This window comes from Oscarella lobularis, chromosome 14, assembly GCF_947507565.1.
Source record: "Oscarella lobularis chromosome 14, ooOscLobu1.1, whole genome shotgun sequence".
In the NCBI taxonomy this organism is placed as follows: domain Eukaryota; kingdom Metazoa; phylum Porifera; class Homoscleromorpha; order Homosclerophorida; family Oscarellidae; genus Oscarella; species Oscarella lobularis.
In genome coordinates this window covers 1,056,934-1,073,614 of record NC_089188.1, presented here as the reverse complement: position 1 = coordinate 1,073,614, position 16,681 = coordinate 1,056,934, and the positions used below count along the sequence as shown (strand labels likewise).

The following is a 16,681-nucleotide window of genomic DNA, read 5'->3' as shown; positions in this document are numbered from 1 at the left end:
CCCAAGCAGACAGAAAAGAATTTCGTTGTCGAAGAGGAAAATTCCTGTCTGACGCTTGAGCATCGGAATGAGCTCGACAACGGGCTCTTCTCGAACGAGGGGAGTTTGAAGAGTCGATAGAAGAGACCGACGATAAACGCGCGGTCCTATTTTCCGTCTTGCAGTGAGCGGAATTGCTGAAGCAACAGGCTCACGTTTGCGACGTAGTAGAAACCTCTTTTCCGATGTCGACAGAGTGTGCTGATGGTTCGAGGATATTCCACAAACTAAGGACGTTCCTGCTCACGTTGCCAAAACGTAGCAAATCCGGCAAAAGAAGTCGTTGTTCCTCATTGCGTGCGTTAGATGTGAAACCGGACACCCGCCAGAAATCGGGCGAGGGAGGGCGGCAAGAAAGTGACATTGCCTTTACACAAAACATAGACATGTACTACTAGACCTATTTACGTACAGTTTTTGTAAAAATTCTGCCGTAAATAGTTTCAGTCATAACGGCAACTTGAACGCTTTGGTCATTGTAGCATGATTGTAGGTCATCGAACAATTTCAGGTGCTCTCAGTATTTACGAAAAGAACATTCTTGAATTTTGTATTTTTCAGGTTTGTGTTTCCACTAAATGCCCCAAGTGCACGTAGTTCTTCATCTGCCCCTTGCCGAGAGAACTTGGCATGACAGCAAAACTTGAAAAGTTTCCAGACAAGCATCACTGGCAACTGCTCCTTCATTTCCAACCAAAGCTTTATAGACAAACTGGGGATGCTTTCTTGATCAGGTTTGTTTGTAGCTTTTATGGACGAGAGATCAGGGAGAAGGGCCTGAGCTCGCGAGGCTGCAATTGATTTTACTTCTGTGCGGGCATGGTGCGGGCAACTGTGTGGGCAGGAGCTGCGGCTGTGCGGAGGAGCATACCTGGTACATATTTGACTAAAAGAGTAGAAAAAAAGTTAATCACGTCGACACGAAATGGGCACAAACTAAAGGAATTGGTTTATAGAGTTACTTCATTTGCACTGAAGGCGTGAAGAGAACGTCGCAGGCTTTGGCACAGCATACTTCTAGTACTAGTAGTAGCGAGGTTTGTTGCAGACATTTTCGTCAATAGTGGCATAGATTGGTTCATCGGTCTTAGTAGTAGTATCGTACGTCGAGCAAGGCGGCCTGTATGCCGCATTTTTTTTATAGATGATAACGGCTGGGGCTGCTTCGTTATTCGGCGGTGCGCTGTTGTTTCTCGCAGACTGCCGCTGCCTCCTTGCAAGAGGAATCGCGATAAGAATAATACATCCCAGAACAACTGCGCCCAGAAAAGAAAGCCCAACGAAAAGCCACATGTTTGAGCCCACCGATTCTGTAAAAAATCAATGATGCTTTGGTCGTGTATTTGGTCATTAAAAAACTGACGACATACCTGGCTGAAACGCCGGATTGGCAGTAGTAGGAGTAGTCGGAATAGCCGTAGAAGGAGTAGTTGGATTGGCAGTAGTAGGAGTAGTTGGATTGGCAGTCGAAGGAGTAGTCGGATTGGCAGTAGTCGGGGTAGTTGGATTAACCGTAGTAGGACTATCTAAAGGCCACAAAATTTCAACCCCTGTACGCTACTAAGTACGTTGATTACCTGCCACGATGAGAAGAGCGCTAGAAGAAGTGCGAGTGCCATACTTATTCGTTGCCCAGCAGGAATACAATCCGCCGTCTAATTTCGTAGCTGCTGGAATCGTCCACAAAGTGCGAATGTCCGCCGAACTGCTTCCGTATTGAGTGCGCATCGTTATGCCATTTTTCTTCCATCCAAACGAACTGATTGCTACTCCCGTTGTCACGAGCCCACCTACCGTGCAATTCAAAGTAACGGCGCTGAGTTGATAGACAGTCGTCGACGTTGGTCCAGAAACAATGACTGGCTTGCAAGCATCGGTCTCCGAAGCGGAGCACGCGCAACGACGGCCCCCGGGAACGGCGACGCAAAATTGTAGGCAGTTGCCGTTGGAGACGGAACAAGAATTTTGTTCCATGCGACGAGCAGTCGAATTGTGGACCACCAGTCCACTCGGTTGCTTGAGACGAGGAAACGGTAGAGCGTAAACGCTGTGATTGCTGCCGCCGTCAATCGGCATGCGAACGACATTTTTAGCGATCCAATCAGTCCAGTACAAATAGCCGTCGTAGAGCGCCAAGCCGTACGGATGAATGGGATCGGACGGCTGGGAGAGAACTGTTCGACCGTTTCCGTTGAAATGGCATTTTTCCACCTAAAACGACGTTTCAAACTAGAAACATTCAGTTTCCTATCTCGTACTTTATCAAGTTGCGCATCGACCCAGTAAAGAGTTTGGGTCGTGGTATCGAGAGCGATACCGTTTGGCCATCCGAGATTACCGCTCACTATCATTCTTCGATTAGTTCCATCCATCCACGCCTTCTCGATCTTCGGAGTCGTTCCCCAATCTGTCCAAAACATCAGTCTACAGAAACGTGAATTAACTAAAAGAGCCTATAAAGGAAGCTGCAGTGATTACCCTTCTTCTAATGCAAGAGCAATTGCTCTAGGCTGGTCTAAACCGGAAGCTATCACGACTACGTGACCCGTGCCGTCGAGACGAGCCATTCCAATGTGATCGAGACCCGCGTCGGTGTAGAATAAGTTTCGGCCGATCCAATCTACAGCAACACCATCGGCAACTGCGAGAGAACCGACGACGGTTGTCCTAGCACCGGTTCGGAACAAAATGCGTTCAATAGAGCCGACGGAAACGTCTGTGTAGTAGATGTCGTCAGTCAGAGGATCGTAGTCGACGGCTATAGCTCTCGTAAAACCGGTGTGTGATTTGATTGCATTTTCTAACGTGTCAATAGCCAGACCTCGGACCGAGTCAAAGTCGCTAACAAGTAAAAAACTGTCGGGACCTAGATAGTACAGTAAGTACATAAAAAGATTTTTTCTACTGTAGTGTACGTACTTTTACACGTTCGGTGGTCGTTTTGTAGTTCACCGTAGCTGCACGCACATACAAAGGACATTGAAGGTTCCGGCAGACAAAGCTGATCGCATTTTCTTCCCGAGCAGCCATTCATTCCTAGAGTACCCAACATAGTAGCCTAAATACGTAACTTATTCAGTTAATCACCTCCTTTGAAGGAATCACGATAGACGGTTATGCCAAAGGGAGTAGCCGTAAGCGTGGCAAAAGAAACAGAATTGCCTCCATTCAGAGACGTTTTATAGACAGCTTTTCTCGACCTGGCAGTCCAGAACAGATAGGAACCATTGAGAGTTATACCAAACGGATGATAGTCACGTATAGAAGAGATGACTTTGCGACCAGATCCGTTGAGATCAGAAGACTCAATCTGAGATAAAGTACTCAATCAAAAGTAGCAGAAAAACGTAAGATTTCCTAGTCACCTTATCGTAAAACCCATCAATCCAATACATGCGCTTGCCGACGATATCTAAGCAGAGACCGTTCGGCCAGCGGAGATTCCCGCTGATAATTGTTGTTCGACCTCGCCCGCTCATGTACGATCGTTCAATTTTGGCTGTTGCCCCCCAGTCTGTCCAGTACATGTACCCGGCTGCTGGATTGACTGAAATGGCTCGCGGCTCGTCCAGCGCCGAATCGATAAGAATACGAGGAAAACTTCCGTCTACTCCCACCACTCCGATGACGTCAAGCCCTGTGTCGGTGAAGTAGACGTTTTTACCTATCCAGTCAACGGTAAGTCCATCGGGAACGGAGAGTCCTTTTAGAAGGACTCGTTGATTTGTTCCATTTTTGTTTATGGCTGATATCGTCTTGTGGGTCAAGTCTGACCAGAAAAGCTGTTCTGTTTCGGCCAAATAGTCAACTGCTATAGCGCGTGACAATCCTCTGATGGCTGTTATAACGTCGGTGGAGCCGCTAGTCAGAGAGATTCCTCGCAGTTGATTTGTTTCCGACAATAGCAAAAAGTCAGCTGAAGCTATAAAGAACAAACGGACAGTTGTTTCATGCTGCTGGGTCAAATGAAAGCCCAAATGTTCACCTCCAATTGAGCAGAGCTCCAGCAGCAGGCCAAGAAAAAACTGTGCAAACATCACAAGGAACTGGCACTCAGCTACCGGAGCGCGGTAGATACGGGCGAGCCCACTGAAACTGAAACACCCTCATGCAGAATGAGTTGGGAGTGACACGCTGTCGATTGAAGTGCGTGTGATTGGAGAAATGCCCCGAAGGGTTACTAAGCTGCATTTTTGTTCACTGTTGAGCACAAAAAGAAAACGCCACGCGTGGTCCTATTCCGTCTTGCAGTGAGCGGAATTGGCGAAGCAACAGGCTCACGTCTAAACCTCGATTCCGATGTCGACGGAGTGTGCTGATGGTTCGAGGATATTCCACAAGCTAAGGACGTCCCTGTTCACGTCGCCAAAACGTAGCAAATCGGCAAAAGAAGTCGTTGTTTCCCATCGCGTGCGTTAGATGTGAAACCGGACACCCGCCAGAAATAATCAGACAGAGCGAAATAGAAATAGTCGCTATTTTTGAGAGCATGATTCTGGTGAAACTGGTACTCAAAGCACAAAACGCCAGGTAAGAAAGCGTAATTAGCCAGTTTCAAATTAGGACGGGAAGTCAACGTCTCGGGAAGCACAGAACACCAATCTTCGGACATGTTACCAAGGAATCGCAGCTGATCAAGACGATCTGCTTTCACAAGCAGATCTGCCAATAGGTCCCACTCGATGTTGTACGACACGTCAAGATGAGTCAGAGATAAAGGGCAGCGTAGAATATTACAAAGCGTTATATACAAACGTTCATCGCAATATGAGTCAGGATTCATCGAAATTTCACCCGGACGCATTACAGCATAAAAAACGTCCAGACTCAAAAGACGCTGCATTTTCAACTGTAGATCGACGGCCTTTGTCAGCCTTCCAATCCCCGGCGCTCATTATCACCAGCGAATTCTTAAACAACTCCGTTAGGCCATCCGATGAAAACATCTGCAGTGCAAAATACTTCATACCAAGTTAGACTCGTTCCGGATAGATTGAGATGCTCCAAAAGGCGTAATGACGTCATCGCAGCGCGAAAATGCTTTATAGTGAGATCCGTAAAGCTCAGATCGAGATACCTCAAATTTAAAAAATACTCCAACGCGTTCCAACCGATGTCGCCCTTCACGTGATTCGCAGCGAAGTACGTAAGGGAGTCCCTCGATGGGGTCCCGACGACATTTTCCAAGGAGGACAGAACGATATGTCGATGCTCTTCAAGTGCTCTTGCTCGCTCAGACACTTAGCGATGGTCTCTTCGTCGACAGTCATGAGAGAGTAGAGGGGTAGCCTCGTCAAACGGCGTCTATTGAAGAGCTAAATGTCTAGTATACGTGACGTTAACCTTCCGCGTTGAGCAAGTCCTTCTATAGAAGCATGTTCACGACGACGTGAGGCACGACGAAGCTGTTTCCCAAGTTGGCAGTTGGCAAGAAGGATTTCGCCTACCGACGGCGGCGGACCGGCTCGTAGACTCGATATGTCAAAAATCTCGGCTGTCGACGGTGAAAATCTGCACAGGCACGAGAGCGACAAGTCGGAAAGTGAGGAGGCTAGGATCCATCTTGCCGCACGTCGCTACGCGACCCGGATAAGCACTTGACAAACTCCCGCGAAAGCTAATGGTGCAGTGTTGCGGATCACTGATAATGGAGTAAATGTATACGTTTGAAAAACCATCACAGTTAACATCAATGAGTAGCTTTTTCAGAGTTACTTCATATGCGCGTAAAGACTTGTAGTAGTGGCAGCGGCAGCGGCAGCAGCCCGGGTCTTTGGCACGGAACCCGGAACTTTGTTGAGAGGCGGTTTGTTGTAGATATGTTCTTCAATCGTGGCATAGACGACGTCTTCGGTCTTTTGGGGGAAGTCGCCTGACGGGCTAGGTGATCTGAACGCCTCATTTCTAATAGTGACAGCGTGAGTGGCCGGCGACGACGGTGCGCCGCTAATGTTGCTTCCAGCAGACCGCCGCTGCTTCCTCGCAAATAGAATTGCGATGAGTACAATGCATGCTAGAACAGTGACGCCCATAATAGAAAACCCAACGTGAAGCCATGTGTCTGTGCCACTTGATTCTGTGAAAAAAGTGTTGTATTGAAACTTCTACATTCGCCTTCTTACATCTACCTGTACGTCTACTCCCACCACTCCGATGACGTCCAGGCCAGTGTCGGTGAAGAAGACGTTTCGCCCTATCCAGTCGACGGCAAGTCCGTCGGGAACGGAGAGGCCTTTCAAAAGGATTTGCTTATTTGTTCCATTTTTGTTTATGACGGATATCGTATCATCGATCACGTCGGACCAGACCAGCTGCTCTGTTTCGGCCAAAAAGTCAACCGCTACTGCGCGCGACAATCCCCCGATGGCTGTTATAACGTCGGTGGAGCCGTTGGTCAGAGAGATTCCTCGCAGTTGATTTGTTTCCGACAAAAGCAAAAAGTCAGTCGAAGCTACATATGGACAGTTGTTTCAAATTCTGCTGGGTCAAATGAAAGCCGAAACGTTCACCTCCAATTGAGCAGAGCTCCGTGCAAACATCACAAGGAACTGGCACTCAGCTAACCGGAACGCGACAGATACGGGCGGTTTCGCCGCGACAGCGCGTCGGCTCCAGCCCGCCGACGAATCTTCGCCGAAGAAATCGTCGAGATTGTCGTGCTCTATTGCGATGGGTTTACCGAGGATCGCGAGTTTTTCGTCGTTTGCTGCCCGTCGAATTTCCGGTCTTCGGTTATGCTGTTGCGTCGCGGGCTTACCTCATGCAGTTGCTTGCATAGAAGTTTGAGCGCGTCGCGTTTAGCGCTAGCGAGAAAAAAACGAGGCGAGAAGAGTTTCGCGGGCGTTCTATGATCTTTAGGCGTTTTTGCTTACTGGTCGAAACTTCCCTGAGCTCGGAGAGCGTGGACGACCGACGCGTAAGCGTCTAAATCTGGATAGAGAGTGCATGTTTCGTTCGTTTTCCCCAAAGGGGGCCTCGGGTCCATTCGTTTGCACCTACCTAAACGACGGAGCTTTGTCTTCGCTTCTGCATCGGTGATTTCTTTGTCTTTCGACCGCATTCGGTCCTTCTGCGCTGTAGGTCCGTAACTCTGCGCCTTCAATCCCCGTACAGCATGTAATCTACATCAGCGATAGGAAACTGATAAGGACGCGCCCACTTTGTAACTATGTCGGTCTTCCTAAACTAAAGTCTCCAAAGGATTGCACAAAAATGAATACTAGCTAACATTCTTACTCAGTGCCAGTCCCTATCATCAGATCAGATGATGGGGACGCAACGCAAATGATTGCCAGTGGGCTTGCCAGTAGCATTGAAAGACCACCCAACTACCGGATCGCATATCTGCACCGATGAACTGCGTAAGCCAAACCCGTGGTCACACTGGACTGTGCACGTCTCCTGTTGACCGCTGGCAGGTGAAGAACACGATACACGACTGTGTGTAGGTGCACGAAGTAGACCGCATTTGTCTCCTACATACTACGTCAATTGAGCTCGATAATGCGAGGAACTAACCATTGATTGTAAGTGACAGAAGAAGTTCGTTTCCTTTCCACGTGCACCTTGACGTATTTGCTTCGATGTGTCCTTGCAGCCACCGAAATAAAACTTCTTGTTCACAGTCGCAGGGCGCTGATCGCAAGCTGTCAATCGTCTCATTCACCGTTGATAAGTCAGTTGTCCTAACCCCAAGCCGTCCATTTGGCTTTTTATATCTAGACGCAAGTTTTACGCCAAGCAAATTCGTACTACTCCACATGGTTACAGATGTTCCACGAAGTTGACATCAAGTGGAGACGTAGGAGATGAACTGCAATCAATAGGCAAGAACTCTAAATAATAAAGATTTAATTAACTACAAACCTGTGAAGAAGACAGGGAAGTTCAGAAAGATCCCTACAAGACGTGCACATAATATTCCTGCCTAAAACATGATCTTATTTTAAACTCACATCTTGGTGAAACCTTGTTGAACTGCGAACGACTTGGAAGAAACCTCGCAGAAAGTATCGTTCCAGCTAAACAAGAAAAATTAAATAAGAACAAGTCAATTGAGGTCTTACTTGTTTCCACCGAAATTGACAAGACTACCTCCGTTTTCCCACAAATTTCGATTCAAGCAAGTAGCATTAGCTTCATTGACCGGTTTTCTAATAAGAAATCAATCCCAAATCAACAGACCGGGAATAATCTTACACAAGCATTGCGTTGCTCCCAACCGACTGAACGTCAACCAGGACAGCGCAAAACAAAGCTACAGATGTGCAGTTGCATGTTGGTCTGTACTGGTAGATCTCAATCAGCACTCCGTTGGAGTGAACGCATGTTCGAAGCCGAGCACCGCTCGTCGCGCAAACTTTTGCATAGTAGACTTGATTCCGCACAAGACTTAAGCCACCGAACGTGTGAGACGTCGTCGTATTAGCCACCATCGTCAGATTGACCGTATCGTTATCGCCAGGCGCCGATCCATAACCGACTTCCAAAATGGCTATATACGACTCTGGATCTTGAATCAGAGGCCAAGTAAACGAAATCACGCTATCAGACGACTGGGAATCTAGGTCGGCCGACGGATTGTCGCCATCCTTGACAACGACAGCCTTCGGTCTCGTAGTATCAATCAGGACACCATCCGAGACACTGACCACCTTCAACCCTGCACCATTGACTCCTCGAACAGTCACGCAGTAGCGCGTGTCGTGATTCAAGGGCAAAAGTTCGAGCACTTCGTACGTCACGCCGACATTTTTGAAATCGTTCAGCAAATAGAACCCGCTACAGTCTTCATCGTAGTTCCACTCGTAGAAGTCGATGCCGCTGTGGGGATCAGAGAATCCTTCCCAGCGAAATCGAAGCATTCCGTCGTTCGGCGAATAGTCAATATCAGTCGTAAGACCGCACGGGTCTGGACACAAGTCAAAAACGACTCCGGCTAAAGGAGGCGTATTGTCGGGTGTGATTCCATCTGAAGTCCCTGTTGAGGATAGCCCCGCACGACTTGTGCATCGAATCGATGCGTAGTAGGTCGTATAGAGAACGAGATTCACTGCATGAGAAAATGTCGTGATTATTGACGAGTTGGTCGGCATTTCGGATACGACTTCCGTCAAGTCGGTTTTGAGAGACCAACCGCACGACTGGAGCCCGCTCACCGATGAAAACATCACCCATTTTGTCTTGATGCCGGTTAGGAGAACCTGATAGTCTCGGTCTATACTCTCGTCGGCCAAATTGTCTTCAAAGCGAATGTCAAGGATCTCCGTCGGCACCGGTGGAAAAGCGTCGACGAAAACGCCGTCAGACGCAACGTCTGCGAAGAGTCCTGCTTTGTTATAACACCGAACAACTGGCTTGTAAGTTTTTCCTGTAATCAGAACCCCAACGAGATTTGTAACAGTTTTGCTGCCGCTGAAAGGTACGTTGCTAAAAGAAGACACAACCTTTTCGTCTGCCGTATTGTACTCTTCATAAACAGCTAATTGACAATAGTCGAGATCGCTTTGATCGTCCTTGAAGCCGCTCCAATTGACGCTAACCGATGTATTGACATGCTGATAGTCAATATCCGAAGAAAGACTGTCCAACACCGTGCCGGGATTAGGTAGGCTGTAATCGGTAATAAATTTATTTGAAGTGACTGAACTCGTTCGAAGAGCGCCATTCTTTATGATGAGCCTCAAATCGTACGAGTATCCGGACTGAAAGTTGCCATTGTACAAAATGCGATCATTTTGAGGAAGAATTATGCTAATCACGCAATCAGATGGATCGGAACACGACGAATAAACTTGATACCCGGCGGTACTGCATGACGTGTCTAAAGGATTATTGACATTTTCTGCGCACACCGTCCATCTGATTTCAATGATTCCACTCTCGGGGTCATTGCAGCCCTTGAGCGTTGCCACGAGTTGACGAGTGGGCGAATTCACGTAATCGAGCTGAGCGCGATCAGACGTACTTTTCACAATCGTCAACGTCCCTGTCACCGGGTTCGTCGTATCAACTTTGACGCCATTCGAAGACCTCGTCGACACTAATCCAGCCCGATTATAAACACGCAGAGTGACATAATAAATCGTATTGTGTTGCAGCGATAGATTGATTTCACCGGAATCTGCTTGTACTGTCACGTAGCCTTTTGTGTTTGTGCTCAAAGCACTCGTACCCACTGCTATCTGATACGTATTTGTCGTTTCCAGTCCGCTCTCTCTGTCGTAAACAGTATTGGGGTTCCAGTGTGCCGAAATCCTAGTATTGCTCATTTGATACGTTATGTCTGCTTGCTGATTGGGCTGAGGTCGATCTCCGTCGTAGATCACTCCAATCACCGGATTAGTGATGTCAACAAGTATCAAAGAGGATTCAAGTGTCGATGGTGTGTTCCTGACATTTTTTGCCGTCACTTTGATCTTATATTTGGCTCCGTTTGTCAGTGTAAATTGATTGGTTACCGTAACGTCAACAGTGCCGGCACTCGTTGTCGTAACTGTCTGTTGCGGAAACACGTTGGTTTCTCCTGCTGCTGTAACCAGTCGCCAATCTATAGTAACCTTATCGCATGGTACTTTGAAGTTGTGAAATTTGATTTTGATTGCCTTATTGTCTGTTATCATCAAATAGTTGACGCCGTCAGGAGCCAACTTCAAAGAAAGGAGACTCTGAGTACCGGATTTAAAGACGGAAATTTGAGCGGTCGATAAATCGACGCCCGTTGTTCCCTTGGGAGTGTTCGTAGGATCGACCGCGACGCAAGATTCGCCCGTGCAGTGTCTGCATGCCGCTTTATTGCCTTCGCAATTCAGATCAGGATAGTCACACTCATCGACATTGGCGTAGCATTGACGACTAATGGGATAGTATATAGGAAGGCAATTTGATCCGTTGCAATACGTCCCACTGACGCACGGATTCGTGATAACAGTGTGAACGGCGCACTCGGCAGTGAAGTCCTCGCTGACGCAGCTTGCCGCATCGCAGTGATCATTTCGCGTGCACCGTTGCCCGTCGTCGCAGTTCGTACCCTTGGCGTAGTCCGTCCACGACGAGCCGCTTGCGCCGAAATTGCAATACTGGCACTGGTTACCAGGATTCACCGCGTTATTGTCGTAGCACGTGCCGCCGACGAGACACCCGCACGTACTGGAAGACGTCAAGCAGCCCTTTATTATTTTGCAAGTGCTCGACCCATCGCATTCTTGGCACGCCAGAGAACATTGACCGGGCATCTGCGTACCGACGCATAGTCCGGCCGACGTACATTTATCGGTGTGCGTGCACAAATCGTTGTCGTTGCAGGAGTCGCCAGTCAAAGGCGTCCACTGGATCGTAGATTGATCTGGCTTACAAGCCTTGAGGCAAAGAGATGTTTGGTATTGAATTGGAATAGATTATGTGGTACCTGACACTGGCTCTCAGGATTCTTAGTGTCTCTGCTGTAACACTGGCTGTTTATCAAGCAGTAGCCTGAGATTAGAGTGCATCCGACTCCGTTGCACGTTTCACAGCTTTTACACGTAAAGGCGGTTCCGCTGCATACGCCGTTTTTACATTGGTCGTCTTTGGTGCACGCTTGCGTGTCGTCGCACGGTCCACCCGAGACGGCTGTCCACGCACTGCGGGAAACGAGTTTGTTGCACTCCTATAAGCATAATAATAAGAAGCCATCCAGAGAGATCCGTAGAAGGGAGTTACCTGGCACCCGCCGTTTCCCGTTGACGACTGCCTCTGTAAATGAGCGTAGCACACACTTCCAATCAAGCAAGCTTTGCTGTCTATGTAGCAACGTTGCGACTGTGAGGTGCTCGGGCAATTCGCTCCGCTTCGCCGCACGGAACGATATCTCAATCGGATAGTAGTGTCGTGGCAAGTTCCACCGCATGCGCCCCAATTTCCCCAGCTATTCACTTGGCAGTCAACTAAACGGAGTCGCTTTTAAAGTGTGACTCTACTGCTGAAAACCTCTAAATTACCTTCCACAATCAGAAGGGCGCTAGACGAAGTGCGAGTGCCATACCTATTCGTTGCCCAGCACGAATACAATCCACCGTCTGATTTCGTAGCTGTCGGAATCGTCCACGAAGTGCGAATGTCCGCAGAGCTGCTTCCGTATTGAGTGCGCATCGTTATGCCATTTTTCTTCCACCCAAACGAACTGATCGCTATTCCCGTTGTCGCCACCCCGCCTATCACGCAATTCAAAGTAACGGCTCTGAGTTGATAGACAGTCGTCGACGTTGGTCCAGAAACAATGACTGGTTTGCAAGCGTCAGACTTTGAAGCGGAGCACGCGCAACGACGACCCCCGGGAACGGCGACGCAAAATTGCAGGCAGTTGCCGTTGGAGACGGAACAAGCATTTTGTTCCATGCGACGAGCAGTCGAATTGTGGACCACCAGTCCACTCGGTTGCTTGAGACGAGGAAACGGTAGAGCGTAAACGCTGTGATTGCTGCCGCCGTCAATCGGCATGCGAACGACATTTTTAGCGATCCAATCAGTCCAGTACAAATAGCCGTCGTAGAGCGCCAAGCCGTACGGATGAATGGGATCGGACGGCTGGGAGAGAACTGTTCGACCGTTTCCGTTGAAATGGCATTTTTCCACCTAAAACGACATTTCAAACTAGAAACATTCGGTTTCCTATCTCGTACTTTGTCAAGTTGCGCATCGACCCAGTAAAGAGTTTGGGTCGTGGTATCGAGAGCGATGCCGTTTGGCCATCCGAGACTACCGCTCACTATCATTCTTCGATTAGTTCCATCCATCCACGCCCTCTCGATCTTCGGAGTCGTTCCCCAATCTGTCCAGAACATCAATCTACAGAAACGCAAATTAAAAGAGCCTATAATGGAAGCTGAAGTGGTTACCCTTCTTCTAATGCAAGAGCAATTGCTCTAGGCTGGTCTAAACCGGAAGCTATCACGACTACATGACCCGTGCCGTCGAGACGAGCCATTCCAATGCGATCGAGACCCGCGTCGGTGTAGAATAAGTTTCGGCTGATCCAATCTACAGCAACACCATCGGGAACTGAGAGAGAACCGACGACGGTTGTCCTAGCACCGGTTCGGAACAAAATGCGTTCAATAGAGCCGACGGAAACGTCGGTGTAGTAGATGTCGTCAGTCAGAGGATCGTAGTCAACGGCTATAGCTCTCGTAAAACCGGTGTGTGATTTGATTGCATTTTCTAACGTGTCAATAGCCAGACCTCGGACCGAGTCAAAGTCGCTAACAAGTAAAAAACTGTCAGGACCTAGATATTACAGTATGTACAGTACATAAAAATAAAAAGATTTTTTCTACTGTAGTGTACGTACTTTTACACGTTCGGCGGTCGTTTTGTAGTTCGCCGTAGCTGCACGCACATACAAAGGACATTGAAGGTTCCGGCAGACAAAGCTGATCGCATTTTCTTCCCGAGCAGCCATTCATTCCTAGAGTACCCAACATACTGTATAGCCTAAATACGTAACTTATTCAGTTAATCACCTCCTTTGAAGGAATCACGATAGACGGTTATGCCAAAGGGAGTACCTATTAGCGTTGCAAAAGACACAGAATTGCCTCCACTCAGAGACGTTTTATAGACAGCTTTTCTCGACCTGGCAGTCCAAAACAGATAGGAACCATCGAGAGTTATACCAAACGGATGATAGCCACTTATATCAGAGATGACTTTGCGACCAGATCCGTCGAGATCAGAAGACTCAATCTAAGATAAAGTACTCGATCAAAAGTAGCAGAAAAACGTAGGATTTCCTAGTCACCTTATCGTAAAACCCATCAATCCAATACATGCGCTTTCCGGTGATATCTAAGCAGAGACCGTTCGGCCAGCGGAGATTCCCGCTGATAATTGTTGTTCGACTTCTACCACTCATGTACGATCGTTCAATTTTGGCTGTTGCTCCCCAGTCGGTCCAGTACATGTACCCGGCTGCTGGATCGACTGCAATGGCTCGCGGCTCGTCCAGCGCCGAATCGATAAGAATACGAGGAAAACTTCCGTCTACTCCCACCACTCCGATGACGTCAAGCCCTGTGTCGGTGAAGTAGACGTTTTTACCTATCCAGTCAACGGTAAGTCCATCGGGAACGGAGAGCCCTTCTAAAAGGACTCGATGATTTGTTCCATTTTTGTTTATGGCCGATATCGTCTTGTGGGTCACGTCTGACCAGAGAAGCTGTTCTGTTTCGGCCAAATAATCAACTGCTATAGCGCGTGACAATCCTCTGATGGCTGTTATAACGTCGGTGGAGCCGCTAGTCAGAGAGATTCCTCGCAGTTGATTTGTTTCCGACAATAGCAAAAAGTCAGCTGACGCTATAAAGAACAAAAGGACAGTTGTTTCAAATGCTGCTGGGTCAAATGAAAGCCCAAACGTTCACCTCCAATTAAGCAGAGCTCCAGCAGCAGACCAAGAAAAAACCGTGTAAACATCACAAGGAACTGGCACTCAGCTACCGGAACGCGGTAGATACGGGCGAGCCCACTGAAACTGAAACACCCTCATGCAGAATGAGTTGGGAGTGTGATTGGAGAAATGCCCCGAAGGGTTACTAAGCTGCATTTTCGTTCACTGGTGAGCACAAAAAGAAAACGCAACGCGTGGTCCTATTCCGTCTTGCAGTGAGCGGAATTGGCGAAGCAACAGCCTCACGTCTAAACCTCGATTCCGATGTCGACGGAGTGTGCTGATTGTTCGAGAATATTCCACAAGCTAAGGACGTCCATGTTCACGTCGCCAAAACGTAGCAAATCGGCAAACGAAGTCGTAGTTCCCCATCGCGTGCGTTAGATGTGAAACCGGACACCAGCCAGAAATCGGGCGGCAAGAAAGTGACATTGTCTTTACACAAAACATAGACATGTACTACTTACTACTGCTAGACCTATTCACGTACAGTTTCTGTAAAAATTCTGCCGTAAAGAGTGGCAGTCAAAACGGCAACGCTTTGGTCATTGTAGGTCATCGAACCATTTCCCACATGAACAAATTCAGGTTGAAGCAGTTGCCTGTTTCCCAGCATAAATACAGGATAGATAAAGGTGCTCTCAGAAAAAGAGCCGTTGATGCTAAGGAAGGAAAACATGGTCTGAGACGCATTTGTTTGCTGCGAGCACTGGGAAAGCGTGGTAGCACATTTACGAAGAGTACACACTTGAATTTTGTACTCTTCAGGTTCGTGTTCATCCATTCCACTAAATGCTCCAAGTGCATATAGTTCTCCGTCTAACTCCTGCCGAGAGAACTTGGCATGACAGCAAAAGTTTCCATGACACGCATCAACTGCTCCTTCATTTCCAACCAAAGCTTTATAGACAAACTGGGGATGCTTTTCTGGATCAGGTTTGTAGCTTTTATTGACATAGTGATCGTCTCCTCCTATCTTGGGTGGATTTCCAAGAGGATTTGCATTCACTTTACCCATCAGCAGTTCTGACTCGCCAGGAACTGAGCTCATGAATTCTGATATAACTTTTCCGCTGGAGTAAATTCCAGATCCTGTAAAATTGTAAGTAGGAATATGAAGATTTGCTGCTAATACATTGACTCCCATCGCTCGAGACCACGCCTGCTGCACTGCCACGCTGGCCAAATAGGGAAACGAATTAATCCAGGCCGTAGGAAAAGCAATATTCTTTATACCCAAACGCCTGACAAGCTCCTGAGCAGGTTTTTGAAAGAGCATGTCAAAACAAGTAAAAAGTCCAAATTTGACGCCAAACGATGTCGTAAATACGGCCAACGACGCGGATTCTGGTTCAGTATATTCGTATTCAAAGAAAAGATGCTTTTTGTGATATTTCGCCAAAAGCCGTCCGTCAGTATCAAACGCAACATCAGTATTGTACTTAGCGAGCTTTGTTGTTGTCCTACATCCTTTGTCAGTTAGAGGTTGACACGGTTGAACGTCCCCCATATTAGCTACAATAGCAATGGATAAATCTCTTGCCAGGCAGCTAAGTCTTCTCAGAACGGGCCGGTCTTCAAATTGGACTTCAGAAAGACAAGGATTAATGTTCTCTGTCGATATAGCCGTAGACGAAGGAATGTTCTCCATGTACGGTAAATTGGTGAAGGGACCCAATGTGACCCCGTAGATCCCGTCCTCAGGAAACACTACGATTTGCGCTCCAGATTGCTTAGCGTTTATAGCGTGCTTCTCGTAGCTGGCTAAGTTCTTCATCATGAGAGACTGAGCAGTAGACACGTTTACGGGTAGAATCGGGGCGAGAATAGGACTGTGCTCCACAACGGCAGCAACGTAGTCGTCGCTAGAGGCCAGGATACCTCTAAGAAGCCCCCAGATGATCGAAAAAGTGAAGAGCATTGCCTCCAAGAGTCCAAAACGGCGAGAGTGAGTCACGATGCGTCACAGATCACGCGTGCTAAGTTGCTAATCATGTTATGTGTAGATACACAAGGTAAGTAGAATGCTCCTGCCGTGGAAAGAGCAGGAATTTGACTCAGCGCGAGCTTGAGACGGAAATATTGATGCGGAAAATCTGAGCAACATACGGGACACTAACTGCTCTCGCGAAAAAATGTTCGTACTGTACTTTATATAGATTTCTATGACTATATTTGCTATAACGAAAACATTTAACTATTTCTTTCATTCATGCA

The 16,681-nt window shown here is 47.7% G+C and overlaps 3 protein-coding genes across 10 annotated transcripts; all 3 read right to left on the bottom strand.

Moving 5' to 3' along the window:
* Window positions 1–1,207: 1,207 nt before the first annotated feature.
* On the bottom strand, window positions 1,208–4,651 carry LOC136195482 (low-density lipoprotein receptor-related protein 4-like). The gene is made up of 10 exons (XM_065984805.1): window positions 4,468–4,651; window positions 3,405–3,961; window positions 3,127–3,349; window positions 2,959–3,075; window positions 2,518–2,905; window positions 2,298–2,463; window positions 1,617–2,250; window positions 1,410–1,565; window positions 1,345–1,349; window positions 1,208–1,252 (listed from the first exon to the last, which is right to left on the bottom strand). The coding sequence occupies exons 1-10, from the start codon at window positions 4,649–4,651 to the stop codon at window positions 1,208–1,210; spliced, it is 2,475 nt and encodes an 824-aa protein (XP_065840877.1).
* Window positions 4,652–4,736: 85 nt separating this feature from the next.
* On the bottom strand, window positions 4,737–14,813 carry LOC136195668 (uncharacterized). Of its 8 annotated transcripts, XM_065985068.1 has the most exons (21): window positions 14,439–14,813; window positions 13,817–14,373; window positions 13,539–13,761; window positions 13,367–13,483; window positions 12,915–13,302; window positions 12,699–12,864; window positions 12,018–12,651; window positions 11,740–11,963; window positions 11,447–11,686; window positions 8,239–11,396; window positions 8,106–8,192; window positions 7,995–8,060; window positions 7,906–7,938; window positions 7,808–7,852; window positions 7,558–7,757; window positions 7,039–7,514; window positions 6,912–6,969; window positions 6,719–6,842; window positions 6,549–6,667; window positions 6,168–6,490; window positions 4,737–6,115 (listed from the first exon to the last, which is right to left on the bottom strand). In XM_065985068.1, exons 1-16 carry the CDS (start codon window positions 14,488–14,490, stop codon window positions 7,300–7,302), a joined length of 6,405 nt encoding a protein of 2,134 aa, XP_065841140.1. In that variant the 5' UTR covers window positions 14,491–14,813; the 3' UTR covers window positions 4,737–6,115; window positions 6,168–6,490; window positions 6,549–6,667; window positions 6,719–6,842; window positions 6,912–6,969; window positions 7,039–7,299. The 8 variants fall into 8 exon arrangements, with proteins under 8 accessions (XP_065841140.1, XP_065841139.1, XP_065841137.1 ...); XM_065985067.1 differs by having other exon boundaries at window positions 4,737–4,949; window positions 5,009–6,115; window positions 6,168–6,842; XM_065985065.1 differs by having other exon boundaries at window positions 6,549–6,842.
* A 64-nt stretch (window positions 14,814–14,877) lies between these two features.
* LOC136195683 (pantetheinase-like) lies at window positions 14,878–16,488 on the bottom strand. Its single transcript, XM_065985095.1, has one exon. The coding sequence runs from the start codon at window positions 16,383–16,385 to the stop codon at window positions 14,943–14,945; it is 1,443 nt and encodes a 480-aa protein (XP_065841167.1). The 5' UTR covers window positions 16,386–16,488; the 3' UTR covers window positions 14,878–14,942.
* Between the last annotated feature and the right edge of the window lie 193 nt (window positions 16,489–16,681).